The sequence below is a fragment of the Vanacampus margaritifer genome, chromosome 15 (genome assembly GCF_051991255.1).
Source record: "Vanacampus margaritifer isolate UIUO_Vmar chromosome 15, RoL_Vmar_1.0, whole genome shotgun sequence".
NCBI lineage: Eukaryota > Metazoa > Chordata > Actinopteri > Syngnathiformes > Syngnathidae > Vanacampus > Vanacampus margaritifer.
Window position 1 is genome coordinate 8,001,217 of NC_135446.1, and position 19,724 is coordinate 8,020,940.

General features: G+C 42.4%; 3 protein-coding genes across 7 annotated transcripts; 2 read left to right on the forward strand and 1 right to left on the reverse strand.

The window, feature by feature from the left end:
* Positions 1-2,105: 2,105 nt before the first annotated feature.
* Positions 2,106-10,342, reverse strand: mettl25 (methyltransferase like 25). Of its 2 annotated transcripts, none has more exons than XM_077544279.1 (12): positions 9,973-10,342; positions 9,671-9,844; positions 9,491-9,598; positions 8,935-9,422; positions 8,716-8,863; positions 6,551-6,645; positions 6,444-6,473; positions 6,099-6,172; positions 5,339-5,432; positions 5,103-5,177; positions 4,816-4,887; positions 2,106-3,495 (listed from the first exon to the last, which is right to left on the reverse strand). In XM_077544279.1, the coding sequence occupies exons 1-12, from the start codon at positions 10,196-10,198 to the stop codon at positions 3,409-3,411; spliced, it is 1,671 nt and encodes a 556-aa protein (XP_077400405.1). In that variant the 5' UTR covers positions 10,199-10,342; the 3' UTR covers positions 2,106-3,408. The 2 variants fall into 2 exon arrangements, 1 of the variants encoding a protein (XP_077400405.1); XR_013288339.1 differs by having other exon boundaries at positions 3,465-3,495; positions 4,816-4,924.
* A 40-nt stretch (positions 10,343-10,382) lies between these two features.
* On the forward strand, positions 10,383-11,890 carry ccdc59 (coiled-coil domain containing 59). Its single transcript, XM_077544282.1, has 4 exons — positions 10,383-10,700; positions 10,961-11,297; positions 11,384-11,492; positions 11,567-11,890. The coding sequence occupies exons 1-4, from the start codon at positions 10,517-10,519 to the stop codon at positions 11,744-11,746; spliced, it is 810 nt and encodes a 269-aa protein (XP_077400408.1). The 5' UTR covers positions 10,383-10,516; the 3' UTR covers positions 11,747-11,890.
* Positions 11,891-12,034: 144 nt separating this feature from the next.
* Positions 12,035-19,708, forward strand: cracr2ab (calcium release activated channel regulator 2Ab). 4 transcript variants are annotated; one of them, XM_077544275.1, is made up of 18 exons: positions 12,035-12,119; positions 12,514-12,753; positions 12,822-12,933; positions 13,630-13,819; positions 13,897-14,043; positions 14,864-14,954; positions 15,041-15,136; positions 15,207-15,394; positions 15,996-16,067; positions 16,133-16,181; positions 16,269-16,351; positions 16,473-17,010; positions 17,093-17,228; positions 17,992-18,073; positions 18,257-18,371; positions 18,445-18,546; positions 18,673-18,749; positions 19,427-19,708. In XM_077544275.1, exons 2-18 carry the CDS (start codon positions 12,613-12,615, stop codon positions 19,512-19,514), a joined length of 2,307 nt encoding a protein of 768 aa, XP_077400401.1. In that variant the 5' UTR covers positions 12,035-12,119; positions 12,514-12,612; the 3' UTR covers positions 19,515-19,708. The 4 variants fall into 4 exon arrangements, with proteins under 4 accessions (XP_077400401.1, XP_077400403.1, XP_077400402.1 ...); XM_077544277.1 differs by having other exon boundaries at positions 16,566-17,010; XM_077544276.1 differs by lacking the exon at positions 12,035-12,119 and having other exon boundaries at positions 12,292-12,753.
* Positions 19,709-19,724: the final 16 nt, after the last annotated feature.

The following is a 19,724-nucleotide window of genomic DNA, read 5'->3' on the forward strand; positions in this document are numbered from 1 at the left end:
GCATGCGCACTGGTTGATGTCCCGAATACAATAGTTGGCATACAAAGAGGGCTTTTAATATTATTACTGCTGAATCTGAAAGAACCAACTACTTCATGATTAAAAGGTCAGAATTGTCAATTATGTATTTAAAACAAAAACAAGCCATTTGGGTTGGTGTGACAAATAAAAAGTGCATTAATGAAAGAATCAAAGGCAATAATTAAATGCAAAAATTAACATAAATTCCAAAAATGAGTAAGAATTTATTTTATTAAGAAAATTTAGTAGATGGATAGTCACACTGAACACTAAACGTGTAATAAGCAGTTAGAAATATAGCAGACAGTTGTTGTGGGGGTGAAGATCAGGAGACTGAGCATGAAACCGTAACAGTTTGAGCAAAAAAAACTTATTTTTGTTTTAAATTTCAGGAAAAGCCTACAAGAACATCTGAAATGTATTTGAGGTCATATGGAGACACTTTAAATTGTGGCAGATGTGTGCTGACTCCAAAGAGGGTGTGTACACTTGTGCAAGCACATTACTTGTTTTTACTTACCTTCTTTAAAAAAAATAATTTCGTTGAAATGATTATCTTGACAAAAATCTGGCATTGAAACAGGGGTGTGTAGAATTTTTATTTCTATAATATAGGCCTACATGCTTGAATCAATCCCGTTTTAAGATGGATAATTGAATAATATATACATGAGGCATAATAATGCACTTGCACACTGCAACCTAATGACGGCTGTGTGAAGAATGTTGCATTTGCAGTATAAAGATTAGAATGCAGTTTTGCACTGACTGCTGTTTCCAATATTTGCACACATTTTTACCTTATTCATCTCCACTATGAGAGGGTCAAAATATTTGAAATACCTGAAAGCAATATCTCCACACAGTTAGGTCCACATACACATCATCAGACTTACAAAAGCAGATCATCATTGTGTTGATTTATCATCCTTGCATAAATGTTAAAAACAGACAATAAATCTTGTCTTATATATGTCAAGGTTACGTATGGACGCCAGGTTGGACCCGCTGACCACCAGATGGACCAAAGCTTGTCCCACTGTCGGGGGTTGTGGAACAAGAGCCCAGTAGGTAGGAAAAGCAAAGCAGATGGAACAGGATGCACAGCGGCAAAACATGGTAAGGCGGAGAGGTTAGTGGCACATTTGTTGCTGTGGCTTCGGAGCAACTCATTAGGAAAAGCGTGTTTTGTTTGCTGATGCTTGGTTTTGGATGCCTTGCTAATTGCTATCTTCCAGCACAGAGCCAAAATTCAAAGTGCACCCTCATTCGAACCCACAGGGACAAGTAGTGGGCGGGCTACTGTGCAGCCACTTTACAGCCAGCAAAAGTGATTAGGGATTAGGAAGAGTAAGGAACAGAATTACCACAGTTAGAAACAAGCTGAACATATTACAGGGAAAACTTTTCTTGTTTACTCGTCTAGCCTGCAGGGAAATTTTCTCACTATTTAAAAAAACAAAACAAAAACAAATGCAGACAGAAAATGGAGACGTTTGTAAATGTGACATTTGAAAACACATTTAGTATATTCAATAATGTGAATATAAATACATCCTATTAGCATGTTAAAATGCCACACCTGTCAGGAGGATGGATTATCCCGACAAAGAAGAAGTGCTCACTAGTACATTTAGAAATATGTTAGGCCTTTTAAGTGTATATAAAAATCATCTTACATCCTTGAATTCAGTTGATAAAAAATTGGGGCAAAAACAAGTGTTTTAAGCGTTTATATTTTGGTTTGTATATGTTCTTCCAGTATCAAACTGTTTTTTTTTTCCTTTTACGTAAAAGTCAGCTATATAATTACATTTTGTAACGGTTAATGATTCATATTTATGTATTTATTTCTTGTATAAGAGTGAACCATGCTTTTTTTCAGACAAGTAACCATTTACAGCTAACTAAATCACAGGTGTCAAACTCGCGGCCCAGGGGCCAGATCTGGTCCACCACATCACTTCATATGGGCCGCACAAGCAAATCAAGCATGTCAACTTCCATGTCTGCTAAAATCTGTACCGTTTCAAATTGTTATATGTAATAAATATGTTGAGATAGTGTAAGCATTTTTTGCTATCAGTACCTTGACTTCTGATTTACAAACTAGTTATCTACTAGTCATATTTATTGTGTACTGTATATGTAACAAAATGAGGTGATTAAACTTTTATATGGTTTTGCAGTCAGAAAAATCATCCGAGGTAACCTCTAACTACATGTAGTCCGTGAAATGAGTTTGACACCCCTCAACAAAATTAATAACATTTACAAGAAATATACTGTAGCATTGTATATAAATAAGAAAATAATACATTTCAAAAATAAGTATTTTGATAAATGGCAGTTACAGATAAAAATGTTTTTTGTTCATAAAATTGGCTACTTTTACACATTTTAATTAATTCCTTTAATTAATTCATTCCTAACTGCTTAAAAATAAATAAATATTGCATGTTTGTTTTTAAATCCGTCAAAATTCTCTTAGTTCCCATAGCTAATTTAAGAGCTACGTGGGAAAAAGTGATCAAGCCTTTGCCACGGCGAGCATTTCCGTAGATATTTCCATAGATACGCCGCTGCCACCACGGCGAGATTTCCTCCACGCTGTAGGCCAAACATAGCGAGTAATTTCCCCTCATGCTATTTACTCCGGAACCACTGCTTCTTCGCAACTGCAGATAAACATCACACAGGAAACGGATAATCACAGCTGCAGGGCCGAGACTCGCTCTCCACCGATGGTACTAATATTAAGCGTGAAGCAAAACAACCCTGATGCGAGACACGAAACCTTTTTTTCTTTCGATTGGTTTCAATCATATTTATTGGATGTCATTTCTAACCATTCTTTACAAAGTTTCCTGCCCACAAGTGTGAAAATTCACTTGGAATAGTGCAAAGCGGCAATCCCACGACAGCGCGGCAAGACGTTTGTGGTCACCCCAAACGCTGCAGCTCCACACGACGTCTGATTCCATTCATAATTCATGTGTCTGCGCCGCTACAATATTCCTTTCCAAGCATGTAAGATTTACTGAGGGAGCCAGCAAAACAGCTGAAGAGATTAAAGAGGTCAAGGCCTCTTCTTCAGACATCGGGGAACCTTGTGATGGTTTTTCCAGACGCGCGTGGCTATCCAGCTTTCGCCTAAAACACCCCCAAAGGAGCGCATCTGAAAAACGAGCATTTTCGAGACACGCGCATCAAGATGAAGGAAAAAGTGACACAGCTCAATCAAACGGGACTGCCGCTTTTTCCAGCTGTTTTCCGGCACGTGTTGCATGACTTGTGGAGCGACGCTATCAGTAAAAATCTCAATCTATTACCAAAGTACATGTAATTCAATCAATGAATGATGTCGAAAATAGAGCTGCAGTCATGTCACTCCTTCAGCGCGACGACGGCGTAACATCTTGGCGACAGAAGCGGGTCAAACAGTTGCACCAAAGCAGAAAAGGATCCCTCGTCCTGCAAATAATGGAAGGATTTGAAATTAGGTGCCCAACCCTTCACCGATGAATTTATTGATTAAGAAGTGTGTCTCAATACTTAAGTCTATATGGTGTAGTGTATAGAGCACTGCTGGGAAGCTAGGGCTGCACAATTGATGATCACAATTATTTTGATTATTTTTAACATTATAAATCATCTCACGTAGTTTTATCGCACTACTTTCCAGTAGTGGTGCTGCAATCAAGCGGCTACCTATCGTGATCAGCCAATTTTCGTGGAAAAGTATGCATATGTCGATTAACGCCTCTAACTGCCGATCACAAAACCATCACCTGCAGCTCTTACTTTTCAGCCTGCAGCCAACTAGAGAGGAAGCAGCCTGTGTGCGGTGTAGCATCCCACCGCACGTTACACACCAAGCCAGTAACGGAATCAGAATCAATTTATGTTTTTTTGTGCATTTTCTACACTCTCAAAATATCCTGCTTTTGTATAATAAAGGGGTGGAAATTTGGATCAAAGTTAAAAAATATATATATCTTATAAATTAATCAAAAGCGTAATCAACAGATTAAACGATTAATACAAAATTGTCAGTGAGCACTGAGCAACTCTAAAATTGAACTACTTTCCCAACAAACAATATGTAAACACTTTTTTTTTTTTGCTAAATGAAATGTGAAAATATATGGATTTTCATTTTAGTGTAAATGATAATAAAATAACCCAATGACCCAACAATTTAAAATTTACTAAGAGCCCACTGGATAAAGATGCTACAATTATTTTGTTAACCGCCACTTGCCCTGGCATGTCGCGCCTGCCTTCTTTTTTTCTATACTTAGTTTAAGGAAGTCTAAACCTTAAGCATGTGCTCGACTCCTGGTGGTTGGCCAGCCTTTTTGCCGGATGTCTTGGAAGTTGTTTCATGTTCTATTAAGGCCCGGGAACCAAGAAGTGTGTCTTGGAATCTCTGCTTATGATTATTCTCCTTTTCTGTCCAAACGCATGCATTTTTGAGCATCTGTACCAATCAGCAGTGCCACTGACGACCGTTTCACTGATTGATTGACACGATATTTGCTGGACATGTCAATGATAAAAAGACATATGAAAATGTCTCAAGGACCCTTCCCTGAAATTGACCAAGAAGTCGGCCATTTTGGCTTGAAGCAGCATTTTCAGCAAAATCCAGCGGGGCTCGTACTTTGCCTGCTGCGTGTATGCCAGCTTTTAATGGCCAGCTGACGTGGATAGTTCTTACAACCGCATGGATCAAACGCCACCGGTGATTTAACCCTGCAAGCTTTACTATGAGAGTCAAATTGTAATTACCTGCTCTTTCAGGTAGCAGAGGCGGTCCAGGAGAATGAGGCCTTCAATGCATGGAGCCAGGGTCACCTTCAACTACACACGCACATCAACCACAGTCAGATTTTCATTCCTCACCATTTACACATGAAGAAGACTGAAAGTCATTTCACTGTTCAGCGTAACATCATTTCTACCTCGTGCCCGAGCCCACCGCAATGAGCTCATTTAACGGCGGCCCATTTATTGGCTTTTACGGGAAGGCATGAAATCGTTTTGAGCTGACGCGGGCGGCTGTGCAAATGGCTCACCAGATTAAAAGCGTGGATTTCGGGCCACCGCGGCACGTGCGTGTCGTGGTACCGCTGAATGTCCCCGTCGGAAAGCTGGAAGGAAAATGTATCAACAAGGACTGTGTCACCATTTGGCTTGTGGTTACCAAGGCAACCACACCACAAATGGAGCAGCATCCTTTTATCAGGATAAGATGACATTTGACATTCAATATAAATGTTTTTATATAAATGTGAAATATTGTGATTTTGACCTTTGACTCATCCAGGTCCAGTTTACGAAGAGCCCGTCGAACATAATCCACAAAACATTTTGCCTTGGAGTACACGTTCCCAACTCGCTTTTCACTAATAGGGAGAAAATCAGGATGTACAATGAGACGCTCACTCTTCAGGAAGCTGCATGTCTAAAATGATTTACTGCACCATTTTATCAAATATAATTTCTAAGATAAGAAAATAAATAGTAGAAAAATTAAGAAGAATACTTAGCAGGGGTGGCCAAGTTCGGTGCTCGAGAGCCATAATACAGCCTGTTTTCCATGTTTCTCTCCCCTAACACACCTGGTTCATGATCAGGATCGTTATTAGGCTTCTGCAAAGCTTGCTGATTAGCTAATCATTAGATTCAGCTGCGCTGCAGGAGGGAAACATGGAAAACAGGCTGGATTGTGGCTCTCGGGGACCGAACTTGGCCACCCCTGATATTGAATCAATATATACTTTTAAGAATAATATTACTGAGACAACGGGGCAAAAAAAAGATTTCCACAAGCACGCTTTACACTCTAATTTGTGGTCATCTATGAGTCTAATAAATTAGAAATTAAAAAAATACCCAAACAATTACTAGTAATTATACTATCAATATATAAAATTTCTACACTGTAATAATTTTATGGTCCAATGCTAAAAAAAATTAAAGAACAGTAGAACAATATGAGGGTGGAAACACAAACACAAATCTTCACACTTCAACTCAATGGTGCCGTAAATAAATCTACTTCCTGTTACCTTTTATAGGCGCCGTAGTGATCCCGGAGAATAACATGCAGGACCGCCCGGTAGAACAGCGAATCCATCTGAATCTTGCGTGGAAGAAAAAAACAAAACGCAGCAGATGAGTGACGTGTGTTTCCATCAAGCCTGTTTTCGCATTCATGGAGTCATTGCATTCATATTTATAAACATCCCACATTAACGACAGCCGGCGTCAAGTATCGGCTTTGGCCCGGAGCCGCCAGCGACCGCTTCCCACAAACAAACAAACGCTCGCCAAACAATGGAGTCGCTGACCAACAATGATTTGATGGATTTTTGTTTGACTATTGACACAAACACAAAGAGTGTCACACTTACCCCGTGGCCCACTGAGACTCTTTCCAGTGCCTGTTGTTGTCAGCAAGGAAGGAAGCACACCGTCAAACACTCGGCGCTCTCTTCCATAGGTCACTCGCGTAACTCACCAAGCACGCCGACATCCTGGCGTTTCTGCCGCAGAACCACGAGCGGCGGCGGAGGTGCTGACTCAGAGGGAACCCGAACGCACCACGCCAACACTCTGGGGGGGCCGCAGAGGGCTTTTGATGAGGCGATCGGAAAGCACCGTGATTCATTCAAAGTCAAAAAGCCAGAGTTATACCCTGACCAATTAGTTTGTTTGCAAAACATAGTCATCCACTCAAATGATATGCTCTCAAAATCTTCTAAACAGGCTTGTAGTGTGTGAATGGTATAAGGTTCCCAAAGATGCAAAGTTAGCATGTGCCGCCCCCTCAACTTTGGAATAGACAGCATTCACTGCTTTAGTTTGGCCTGTCAGTTAGTGCTTACTTTTGACTGTGAAGCAGTTTAGCTCTGACCCTCAAATCCTGCAGAACCCTTGTGTTTAAACAAGGCTGCTTAGCAGCTATTTGCTTCTTCTTGGAAACAAACTCTCATAAGAAAGGCTAGTGGAAGGTGAATGGAATGAGGTTCCCCAGGTCAGCAAAGTTAGCATGCCATTATTCCATATCCCCTCACCTTTCAACAAGACTGACAACTATATTGTGTTTTAATATTGACAACCATGTACATTTGACTATGAAGAGGTTTAGCTCTGAACCTCAGGTCCAGCATCCTGTCACAGTTATTGTTTCATGGTTAAACAACGGGTTCGTCTAGGAACTGTATTTTTATCGCGGGGGAATAAAATACACACAAAAGACATACTGGTTGAATGTGATTAGAGTGAGGTTCACCAGGTTAGCAAAGTTAGCATGGCATTATCACTAATGTAAATTTGTCTGCGAGGCAGTTTCGCTCTGAACCTCAGGTCCTGCAGCAGGAAAAACTCACTCTTGAGTCCAAACCTAATTTCAAAATATTTGGGACACTATACGCATTGTGAATCAAAACTGAATGCAATTATGTGGAAGTGCCTAATTTCAATATTTTGTTCAGAATAGAACATAGATGACAGGTCAAAAGTTTAAACTGAGAAAATGTATAATTTTAAAGGGAAAATATGTTGATTGTAAATTTCATGGTACCAAAAAATCTCAAAAAAGTTGGGACAGGTAGCAATAAGAGGCTGGAAAAGTAAATTGCACTTGTAAAAAAAAAACAGCTGGAAGACCAATTACCACTAATGAGGTCCATTGGCAACTTGATTGGAGTATAAAAAGAGCTTCTCGGAGTGGCAGTGTCTCTCAGAAGCCAAGATGGGTAGAGAATCACCAATTCCTCCAATGTTGCGCAGAAAGATAGTGGAGAAATATCAGAAAAGTGTTTACCACTACGAAAAATTGCAAAAAGGTTGAAGTAATCATCATCTGCAGTACAGTGCATAACATTATCCAAAGATTCTGAGAAACTGGAACAATTTCTGTGTGTGAGGGTCAAGGCCGAAAAATCATACTGGATGCCCAAGATCTTCGGGCCCTTAAACGGCACTGCACCGCAAACAGGAATGCTTACTGTGAGGGAAATCACAGAAAACATTGTGGGTGAACACAATCCACCGTGCCAGCCGCCGTTGAAACTCGACAGTACAAAGAAGAAGCCATTTCTAAAGCAGACCAACAAGCGCAAGGGCAGCTTCCACATCTGGAAAGGCATCATCGATGCAGAAAGGTATATTCAGATTGGAGAACAACATATGCTCCCATCCAGGCATCATCACATTCAGAAAAGATTTTGCATTTCTCAACACGATAATGCCAGACCACATGCAGCACCAATTACAACATCATGGCTGCGTAGGAAAAGGATCCGGGTATTGAAATGGCCAACCTGCAGTCCACTTCTTTCACTTATAGAGCACATTTGGCGCATCATTGAGAAACTGGTCTCCTCGACCCCCAGACATTAGCAGACTGTTGTAAGAAGAAGAGGGGATGCCTCACAGTGAAACAGTGAGGTTGTCCCAACTTTTTTTAGATTTGTTAAAATCAACATAGTTTTCCCTTGAAATTATGCATTTTCTCAGTTTAAACTTTTGACCTGTTCTCTATGTTCTATTCTGAATAAAATCAAAAAATTTGGCACTTCCACATAATTGCATTCAGTTGTTATTCACAATTTGTATAGTGTCCCACCTTTTTTGGAAATGGGTTTGTATTTTTTTTTTATCAACAATATGCACTCCTACCCTGTGTGTCAGGCGCAAACTCCTCTGAGAGCTTGTTGTAGCAGCATCCCACGCTGCAGACGGCGAGCAGCTCCGCTTTGGCCACAAACATTCTGAGCGTGCTTGGCGCCAGGTCGCCGCACGTGTGCAGGCCCACCAGGACCGCGCGCTTGCGTGGAGAGGAAAGATTTTAGACCAAGTTGAGAGATGATGGAAAGTCCATAGGCGGGACTAGCTCACCTCCAGCTCGTCGATGAGCTCCCTAAGCTCGGTGTCAGCAGTAACGTAGGACGTGAGCGGTGAAAAGACGGCGCTGGTCATGCCGCTTCTGCTCTGAGATTTCCGCTCCAGGTTCTCCATCTTCCTCCTCTGCCTCTCCTCATCAGTCAGTGAGCTGGGGGAAGCCCTGCCAGACTGTCCCACCTCCAACGATATGGCGCTTAAGAAGAGCTCCTCTATGGGGTTGGAGTCTGGTGTCTGCAGCTTCTCCTCCTGTGACCCATTTCCATCTTCTGCACCTTTGATTTCTGAGACCGCTTGGTGCTCTGTCTGCCCTTTTGCAGCCTTTCTGTGTTTCTGGTACACCTTGGAGAACTTTTTCAATTTGCGGTTCCTCTCCTGGGCCCCGTGGGTGTTGGTGCTAGATGAGTCAATGCCGAAGACGCGAAGGCCGTGCTGCAGGGAGAGGAAGGAGCTCAGGTAGCCCTTACCCGAACCCACGTCTATCACCTGCGCAATCCACACCATGATTATCAGACGCAACATAAAGCAAAAGAGGGTTCAAAAACCATACTTTCCTGTTCTACTCCACAGCGCTTGGCCAAACAATCCACTACCTCCGCCATGGACTGCACCTCATGTGACTTTTTTGTATTCATGAACTCATCCGGCTCCAATTCAACACCTCAAAGAGAAAAAAATGGTGAGGTCTTCTCAAACCATTGCTTCCATATGAACACACACATTTATACTGTACTTGTCTCAGCGTCATGCTCTGATGCCTTTCGCCTGAGGGCGTCCAAAAGGTCATCCCGGCTCATGCAGACCCCCAGGCCGGGAAGTGAGTGGGCCTTGGCTGTACGCAACAGCTCATGGATATCAACCAGCCTGTTTGTGTCTTGACAAAACCCAAACGTGGTCCTCAATTTTTCTGTTAATGGATGAAACAGTAACAAAAAGCTCTGATTGCATGTAATTATATGTGCATAATAGTTAAGCAAATTGTATTTAATGTAAATAGTAAAATAAGTGTTTTCAGAAACGATATCAAATACCCACCGATGGACCCACTTTGTTTTTGGACCTCTGGCTCCCCCTGGTGGCCATTTATGCCAATGGCATTCAGCACCTCGTCAGGCGACACGACCACGAAACGACTCCACACGTCGTGCGTGTAAAACTCCACCGTGTGTGCGTTTGCGATGCTCAGAGTGGCCGCGAGGAAACGCGTGACTTCATCCATGCGTTGCCGCAAGTCCGCAAGGCTGACCGATGAGGGAAACATGGTGAAAAACGAAAATAATGAGGCGAATAGTAATTCATGTCAGTCGTCTACTTCCGATCAAATCCAGGCATGGCTAGTTGAGTAAAAAATCATCGATGTTTCACTTGTGTGAAAAGGCGGTGTTAAGAGTGTTTACGTTTTTTCCATTAATAAATTATAATTTAGATGTAGATTATCTTTCTATTATATTGTTGTTGTTTATAATTCTGGAATCGATAAAGCCGAAAGATTGAATGTTCTGAATTTGTTTAACCATGTCTGAATTTAAACGTCATCAGCCCGCGACAAGCAATTGTACACGCAGTCGGAACACAACACATGTATGTAAACATTTCGCCATCACAGGGTCAGAATTCAGTCCAAATGGCATCGACAAATGCGAAAACAGGTAAGCTTCCACGAAAAGAAGGAAACTGGAAGAAGCCACAAAAACAAAATGACCGTGTCAAAAAGAAGAAATGGTTTCCGGAAAATAAAGTTTTCCAAGGAAGTATTAAAGAAGGTAAGTTACGACCATAATTTTGCATGTAAATTGTTTATTTGGGGTTTTGCTGTCGACGCTCTGATATATGCCATTGATTATAATATTTTAATTTATTGCACGGTGTTATTAGAATATTAACATAATGCGCCTCATAGACAAATAGCGTTGAAAAGAAAGAACGCTAACAAATTCATGAATTAGTGACAAACATATCTACAATATATTAACCCCAACCACCACTGTCTGACACTTAACATGTTTTTATCTCAATGTCCCAGGTCAAGGTTTTGCTTTTGAGCGGAAAGAGAAAGTGAAGCATGACTACAACAAGCTTTTGCGAAAGCGGGAGAAGAAGAAAACAAACACGCAGATGTCCTCGTCATCGCTGTACCACGAGCAGTACCCGGAGCACCTCAAGCATTTGTACATGGCCGAGGCGGAGAAGCTGAAGAACGAGGCCTGGACTAATAGAGTGAACCGGGTCAAACTGAGAATGAAAGAACGGGAACAGGAGAAACCAAAGGAGGACAAGATTGAGGAAATAGTTGGTTCTGATCCAGAAAGTACAGATGCACCTGAGGCAGAAAACACAGAGTCAGCATCTGTAGCGAAAAGGTATAGATTAAATAACTTAATAGTCACTCAAGTGTATTTTTTTACCTGCTAATTTGATTGGGTTGCTATGAAATTTTCTCTTTTAGCCTTCCACTAAGCAACCGCATGAGGAAAAAGCGGGAGAAGAAGACATCCTACCAACGGTCTCTGGAGGAGTGTGAAAGAGTCCGAGAAATGCGGAGGAAAAAGAAAGAGGTCATAATCTTGACAATGTTTAACTTTCAATTTTTATGCTCCAATTTTTAATTCATATTATTTATGCTTTCCAGGAGTTTCTCAAGAGCAAGCAGCAGCGTGAGGAGGCCAAACGAAAATACAAAGAGAAAAAGATGGAGACGTATCACATGCTGTGCAAAAAGACCAAGAAGGGGCAGCCCAATCTCAATCTTCAAATGGACTACTTGCTTCAGAAGATCCAGCAAATCTCGGAAACGACTCCAAAAAAATGAACACTCGCATGTTTTGCTCCAGAAAGTGAACATTGGCGTGCATTTTTACCACAAGATGGCATTGTAAGATAAGTTGACATGGTGTTTATGTATTGTTTGTTTTGTGTGTTTAATAAAAGTGAAAATGCTCCCTGTTTAAAGCCATTTTCTGTCCTTCTTGTCATTAATGGAAAGCAATTCAATCTGAAGTTGTCGCCATGGCAACAAGAGATTGTTACATACAATCTATTGTGCTCCCTCCCTGCACGGCGGCTGAAAAAGCCTCGGGTCTGCTTCCTCATGGCATCACATGGTCGCAGGATGACTGAGTAACTTTCACTGGCGAGATTTCCTATTGCGATTTTGTCGCTCTTGTTTTGGTGCCTTTTAGACGGTAAGAAGTTGTCCTTTATATGCTCTATGGTTTATCCGTTGTTGCAAATGATAATTTGGTTGTCTTCTTTCGTGACAAACAGTAGTTTGGTATGTGCTGCATATTAAGGTGGTGTGTGAAAACACAGATTAGTAGTTTTGCAGGCATTATAGGTATTAAGATAAGCCCTTACACTGTGTGCCTGTGTTAGCACACCTCGGGGCTTAGTGGCTTTTTAGAAAATATGTGAACATTTCTGGTCACTGATTCTCAAAACTTTTTTTTTTTAAAGTGTCGATTTGACGCTTACAATCTACTGCATGGACAAAAGTAGTGGGCTAAGCTCTGACTGTTTTTGCAGAAGTAATCATTAGAGGTGAACCATTTTTTCTTTGTCGTCCCTGACAACCCAAAGGGCTCGGAGCGCTTAACACCAACCCGCTGTCTTGATTCCACGCTGACCTACATGCCGCCCCAAGGTTTTGGATGTTGAAGGCGGCCGAATCCAATCAATATGGACCACACGGAGGCGAGCAGGAGGACCGGCGGTCGTGCCTCGGGCTGGGGTCGCATTGCCCTGCTGGATAAGACCAAGGAGTTTTTCCAGACGTGCGATGTGGAAGGCCGAGGCTTTATCACTCGCACTGACATGAGGGTGAGAGTCGACTAGGCGAAGTAGGATGTGTCAGACAGCGTCTGAGGTTTGTTGTGTCGTGATGTCAGAGGCTCCACAGGGAGCTGCCACTGTCTGCCGAGGAGCTGGAGGACGTCTTTGACTCTCTGGATACGGAACACAGCGGTTTTCTCACGCTTGAAGCCTTCTCTTCTGGATTCAGTACGTTTTCCAACAAAAATGCTTACCATGGGTTGGGTCTTCTGTTTTTTTGCTATGTTCTCTGTCGAAGTGACATTTTGACTGACAGACATTTTAAAATCTTGTGTGTTTAAGGTAATTGATATGTTGTTGTTTTTTGTTTGTTTTTAAAGATATAGCCTACAGTATACAAATAAATGTAATAAATCATTTTGAGGTCCCAAAACTAAAACAATATCACATTAGAACTAAATTAGTGAGGGAAAAAATTTTTTTTCAAACATATAAATATATTACAATAAACAATTAAAATCCAGATGTGAGCCATACTTATCGTGAACTTTTTTAAAAATCCATTAAACATACTTATTTCTGCATTGTTGGGGAATCCAGATTCAGAAAGTAAAAACCCTGAAAGCCCTGAGCCACAGGTGTTTCTACTCAACAGGTGGAGACGAGCTTGTTTACCTGCCAGTTGAGTAGAAGCACATGTGACTATAAAGCCAATCTCTGTAAGCGTTTTTACTTTTTGGACCTGGATTCCCTAACCCTGTTCAGCTGCTATTAGGTCATGTTATCATGTCTTGCACTAATGGAAGTTTTTGTTTCAGCACTCACCCCAACCCAGAAAATTGTGTTGTCTAAGTGATAGATAGATATATATATACATACACACACACATTTATGTAACGCGTTTGTATAACTGTTTTTTCTCAGGTCAGTTCCTCCAGGGCCGAAGAATTTCGGTGACCGACGAGCCTGTCCAGATGCAGAGTCCGGGCCTCAGGGCCAAAGAGGCCTTCTACCAGAGCCAATGGGAAGCCAAGCTGTCCGGGGGCGAGGACGAGGAAGAGAGACACTTCTGTATGCTGCTGGACAGCCTGGGAGCCAGTAATGTTTTTGAGGAGTGAGTGGCATCACTGTAAGCCCATGACCTGGTTTTTGGACTGAAAAAGACTCAACTGCTGTTGTTTTTCCTTCCAGCCCGCACGAGGTGCGCAGCCTGTGGGCGCAACTCAGGCGGGACGAGCCTCACCTGCTGTCCAACTTTGAGGAGTTCCTGGCCAGGGTCACCCATCAGATTAAGGAGGCCCACCAGGAGAAGAGGGACATGGAGAGCGCCCTCCAGAGGTCAGAGGATGTTTAGGCCAGGATAGGATTTAAAATTGGGGATTTAAGCCTGGGTTAGGGTTTCAAACAACAGTAAGGGTTTCATATATGGGCTTGTGAAGAGTGTAATGGTTTTACTTTAGGGTTTTAAGACAGGTTTGGGATTTCAAGTTTAGTCTTAAATCCTGGGTTTCAATTGTACTGTCCTTATCATACGTACATGTACTAGCAAATTGTCCTTCCCAATCAACGCTGCGTGACATAACAGTGTGTTTAGCTGCAATTCCACATGGAACAATCTTTTAATCAGACTTTATCCATGTCAAATGACCGCTAATCTCTGCTTTGAATTTGTGACAAAACACACAGCAGCTCGAGAGGTGACTTATTCCATGTTGTATGAAACAGAAGCATGCTTGTCATGTACTACATAATTGGGGTCATGTTCCCGTGGCGCCGCATGGCACAGTGCTCCGGCTAATTAGCTTTTAGCTCGTAATTGCCGGAGGGGAATGCAAATACTGCTCAAGGCTCGAGTTTTTCAAAGAATACTGGTGTGTGTGTGTGTGTGTGTGTGTGTGTGTGTGTGTGTGTGTGTGTGTGTGTGTGTGTGTGTGTGTGTGTGTGTGTGTGTGTGTGTGTGTGTGTGTGTGTGTGTGTGTGTGTGTGTGTGTGTGTGTGTGTGTGTGTGTGTGTGTGTGTGTGTGTGTGTGTGTGTGTGTGTGTGTGTGTGTGTGTGTGTGTGTGTGCGTGTGTGTGTGTGTGTGTGTGTGTGTGAGAATGAGTGAACAATGGCCTTGTGCTGTTCTGGAATGTTCTCAATAGGCGTTCTCTCCCGCAGGAAGGCGGCGACGCACGACGACGAGATCCGTCACCTGTACGAGGAGATGGAAGCACAGATCAAGACGGAGAAGGACCGGCTGCTGATGAAGGTACCTCACATTCATCGCCATCGTCGTCATCATCATCATCATACCCTCCCTTCCTACCCGCTACCTTGTCAACTTTGACCCCACAGGACTCAGAGCGTCTCCAATCGAGAAGCCAGGACCTAGAAGACCAGCTGTCCTCCAAGGAGAGAGAGCTGGAGCTGCTCTTCCAGAAGCAGAAGAGGGTGAGGATTTATTCACGTAATCCTTCAGGTAGTTGCTCCTTGATGATAGTTTCCCACGGTATGTTCGTAGTTGGAACTGGAGTGCTGCGAGCTGAGCAGTGAGAAGCAGGAGAGCCACGTGGAGAACGTCAAGCTGAAGGTGACCAACGAGGGGCTGGCGCGGGCGCTGGAGAGCACCAGCCAGGAACTGCTGGTGGCCCAGGACCAGCTGGCCGTGCTGCAGGAGCAGGCCGCGCGCCTGCACCAGCAGAAGGAGATGTGGGTCCCCAGACTGCAGATAGCACTTTACACAGTTTGGCTCAAAACGAGCCTTTGGCCTCATCAAAAGTTAGGGTTTGTAGGTCTGGAACCAAAGCCATGGTTACCTTTTTAAATAAGGATTTGGGTTTAGCTTAAAATAAGACTGGGTTTCAAGCAAGGATTTGAAGGTAGGGTTTAACTCGGGCCTAGCGTTTCAAGTCGGTCAGTTTTGAAAATGTTGTTCGACTGAAGTAAGGTTAGGCTTTTCGGGTTTCATGAGTTTCCAAAAGAAGGTTAACCCAAGACAGGGTGAGGGTTTTCAAGTAGGAAATTTCAAAATTTCTTGTTAGGATTAGGACTGCAACCGTAGTAAATTTTGAAGCTCTAAAATGTTTTTTTTCTTTCTTTTTTATAACTGAAGTAATTAGCAGATTTTTTTAAAATTAAAAATGCTCATAATTCCAATAACACCAGTCTAATATATTTTTCTTTATTCATATTTTTTTGTGGATTACCATCTCGGGTTAGCAAATATAGTTATTTTCCCCTGAGTCCTACATGTACTTTTGTTCTGAACAGTTATGGCAGGTTAATCTGAAATCATAATTTCTTCCTGCAGGGAAATGTACAGAGTGACGGAAGGACTGCAAAGAGAGAAGCAAAGCCTCATGAAGCAACTCGACCTCCTCAGGTACATCAATACAACACTTCTATTCATTTTTTAGCCTTCTTTGCACTTTGTTTTTTCTCTTTCAGGGAGATGAACAAACATCTAAAGGACGAGCGGGACATCTGCTCCGGTGTGGTAAGTCTATCTTTTTAAATTATAATCACATAAATGGAAACGTTTCAAACATGTTGTTTTCTTTAAAAAAAAATTTTTAAAAAACAGCCGAGAGCATCTCTGAGGAAGAAACAGAAGCAGCGAGCTGGCCTGGCCAACATATTTGATGACAGCAGCCAACCTGCCAAAAGGTAACTCCCCATCATTATCATGTCATAAAAGAGGAAAAACAGAGGATATTTCTTTTTTTTTGGTAACGTAAGCCATTCATTTAACATTTGAGGACATCCTCTGTTTCTCCCGTTTCCAAAGATCTCCTCTGTTGCTGGATGGCTCCTACCAGTGTCTGGAGGCCTTGCCTATAGAGCACCTTCAAATCGTGTTTGTTGCTTCCTCCTCCTGTAGTGAGGATGACGCAATCACCGTCAATTCCGTGAAGAAGGGCGCCGGATTGTCCAACGGCTACGGCGGGCTCGCCCCTCCCAAATCTCACAACGTGAGGACCAAGGCCAAGAAGGGCATCGCCAGGTCCTCCAGTCTTAGGAGGAGTGCCAGAGATCGGGCCAGGAGGCCCGAGACCAAGCCCGACGTTGTGGATGAGGTGCTAGACTCTCCACCGGGCGGGTGGCCCCTCCGTCGGGTCATCTCCATCGAAGAGGACCACCTGCCTCACCTCCTCCAGGGGGGGCCGCAGCTCCTCCTGCACCAGCTCAGCGAGGAGGAAGACGTCGAGGAGGCGCACAGCGATTTGGAATGCAGCGTGCTCACCGGGAAAGCGTGCCAAGTTTTTCAGGCGAAGAAGACACCCAGGTCGCCGAGGGGGCAGCCGGTCGGGAAGGAGACCCAGCACGTAGGTGACATCACGACTTTTTCAAGCCACTTGTGTCCCCTGTAAATAGATTTCTGCATTGATTGATTTTCTTTCACTGAAGGTGTCAGAAGTGCCCGTGTTAGGCCCTAGTCGTCTGTTTAAGGTGGTCCTGGTGGGCAACTCCAGCGTAGGCAAGACGTCGCTTCTACGGTCCTTCTGTGAGGGACAGTTCCACCCATCCACCACAGCAACTGTGGGTCAGTCTCTCTTTTTTTTTTTTCTCCCAAAAGCTGCTAACGCGAGTGCAAGTCACATGAAAAGGCTTGTAAAGTCACACTGAAGATTATGTCAGGCGGGATTAATTTCTCACTTCCATCTTTCCCACTCCTTCCCCCCCCCTTTTTTTTTTAAAACCTTGGCATTGAAATTAAAGTGTTACATAGGAGCCTTCACTCTACAAAATTCTTTAAAACAAAAAATCCCCCCCCCCCCATTATCAAATCAATACTAATAAATAAACAATATTAATATATATATTTTGATAAACATTTTGTTTTTTCTAAATTTAACAGTAAATAATGGAAAAATACAATATTTCATAATAAAGTAATACATGACATTTTTCATTTTCTTAATTTCTCAGTGCTTAATGAAGCATAATTTTTTTTAAATAAAATTATATATATTTTCCTTAATTTCGCACTGTGTACTGTAAAAAATAGTATCAATTTTTCATTTAATAATTATTGAACATAAAATAATTTTCTTAATGCGTTCCATTTTTCAAAATTTTGGAATGATGGGGAAAACAAAATATTTCACAAAAATATCAATTTTATCTGCTTTTTTCCCCCAGAGTTGTTTGTAAAAAAATAAAAATAAAACCTGAATAATACAATACCTTTTTTTTCTATTTTTCCTAAATTCTCAATGACGAAGGGGCAACAAAATATTTTTTTGTTTTGTTTTTACATGTGCATTTTCCCATTTACTAATGCACTACTCTTGACTCTTGATCAGGGATCGACTTCAGCGTGAAGACGTTAACCTTGAACAATATGCAAATCGCGATGCAGCTTTGGGACACGGCAGGTCAAGAGAGGTGAGCAACCATCATTCATTTTCCGCCCCCGTTTCATCTCCCGACGCGTCCTGTGCAATTTACAAACTCAGCAGAAAGTGCAAATAAATCAGCAGGACGGGCTTTGGAAATTGTCAGCGCTCTGGCAGCGGCCCGCGTCCTATTAGTGGAGGGTTATGGCGGTTCACAGTGTTGTTGGCACAGGTACCGCAGCATCACCAAGCAGTTCTTTCGCAAGGCCGACGGCGTGGTGGTGATGTACGACGTCACGCTGGAGGAGAGTTTCAAGGCTGTGCGACCCTGGCTCGCCAACGTCAAGGTCTGGCCTCAGGAACGCCCCTCCTCTTACTTTCACATCTTTTTTTGCCATGTCAGCGCTTTCTTTTTTTCAGAATGCTGCAGGAGAAAGCGTCCAAATTCTTGTTTTGGGCAACAAAATGGATATGGACGGAGACAGGGAGGTGTCTTTTAAAGAAGCAGAACAGCTGGCCCAGGTATGGAGATCCGGATCATTATGGCTTTTCTTGCCAGTTCTTCATGATACCCGCCAGAAGAACAGAACAGAAATAAGCAGAACTACTAGAACGAAACCACAGTCATGTCTTCCGTTTTGCGTTCAGGAAAGCAAGGTGATGTTCTACGAGGTCAGCGCCTACACGGGCAAGAACGTGACCGAATCCCTGACCCACCTGGCCCGGTAGGATAACATCACACACGTGCGCGTCCTCTGTCGCCGTCAATCTACAAGTCGACACGGCGTGTTCAAATTAAATAAAAAAAAGAGACCAAAAGAAATCATTTCCAAGCTTTTTCCATCTTTAATGTGACTTATATTCTGGACAACTCAATATATTTTCAAGAGGGGAAGTAAAAACAAGTGAAACATTGTGGTTGCATAAGTGTGCACACCGTTTGCGAACAGGTATGTGTTCAGAATGAAACAACCACATTCAAAGTCATTTTAAATGGGAGTCTGCACAGCACACACTCAAGTGATTCTGATGAACACCAAATACATTCCAGCTGTTCTAGTAAGCTTTTCCTGACACAAATTTTAAAAATCCTACCAGAACAAGTTTTGTTTATTTATTTTATGGTTAACCAGAGACACTTGTGGCAGATGCTGTTGACGCCCATTTAACATGAGTCTGAATATGATTGGTTTATTGTGAACACAGCACAGCCTATTTATAGGATTAGGGTGTACACTTTTATGCAATTACAGTACTTCACATGTGTGTTTTCATTTTCCCTTGTACTGGTCTTATTAATGGTGGAAAATGTTTTAAAATGATTTGCCTTTGAAAGCTGTCATTTGAAGAAGAGCATGTCGACTTTTTCTATGTACAGTTTGTTGTTTGAATTGGCCCTCAGGTTGTTGATGGAGCAGGAGGACCGTGTGAGAGACACCACCGTCATCCTCAGCGCTCAGCCCTTGAAGAAGAAGGCCTGCTGCAAGTGAACATGCCTTGGTGGAGGTCTTCCTTTATATTTTACGTTCAGCAAGGACACTCAGTACGATCTGTGTTATCACTCTTACTCGATACTACTATAAATTTGTCCAAGTTTGGGGAAATCACGCTTGTATCATTAGCTTTATCTGCACTATTTCTAATGTAATCACATTTCAAAATGAATAAAATAATTTGCAATTCAGTTAGAAATGAAAACT

Bases quoted from the DNA above. Each gene is read 5' to 3' on its own strand.
- mettl25 (XM_077544279.1), bottom strand. From the start codon at position 10,198: ATGTTTCCCTCATCGGTCAGCCTTGCGGACTTGCGGCAACGCATGGAT. The intron at 6,173-6,443 runs GTAAGTGTGACA...CTTCCACGCAAG, and splicing joins GAGTCTCAGTGGGCCACGGG to ATTCAGATGGATTCGCTGTT. The intron at 5,178-5,338 runs GTCAAAATCACA...TTTTCCTTCCAG, and splicing joins TGGACCTGGATGAGTCAAAG to CTTTCCGACGGGGACATTCA.
- ccdc59 (XM_077544282.1), top strand. From the start codon at position 10,517: ATGTATGTAAACATTTCGCCATCACAGGGTCAGAATTCAGTCCAAATG. The intron at 10,701-10,960 runs GTAAGTTACGAC...TCAATGTCCCAG, and splicing joins CCAAGGAAGTATTAAAGAAG to GTCAAGGTTTTGCTTTTGAG. The intron at 11,298-11,383 runs GTATAGATTAAA...TTTCTCTTTTAG, and splicing joins TCAGCATCTGTAGCGAAAAG to CCTTCCACTAAGCAACCGCA.
- cracr2ab (XM_077544275.1), top strand. From the start codon at position 12,613: ATGGACCACACGGAGGCGAGCAGGAGGACCGGCGGTCGTGCCTCGGGC. The intron at 16,352-16,472 runs GTAACTCCCCAT...CCGTTTCCAAAG, and splicing joins AGCAGCCAACCTGCCAAAAG to ATCTCCTCTGTTGCTGGATG. The intron at 18,372-18,444 runs GTCTGGCCTCAG...TCTTTTTTTCAG, and splicing joins CCTGGCTCGCCAACGTCAAG to AATGCTGCAGGAGAAAGCGT.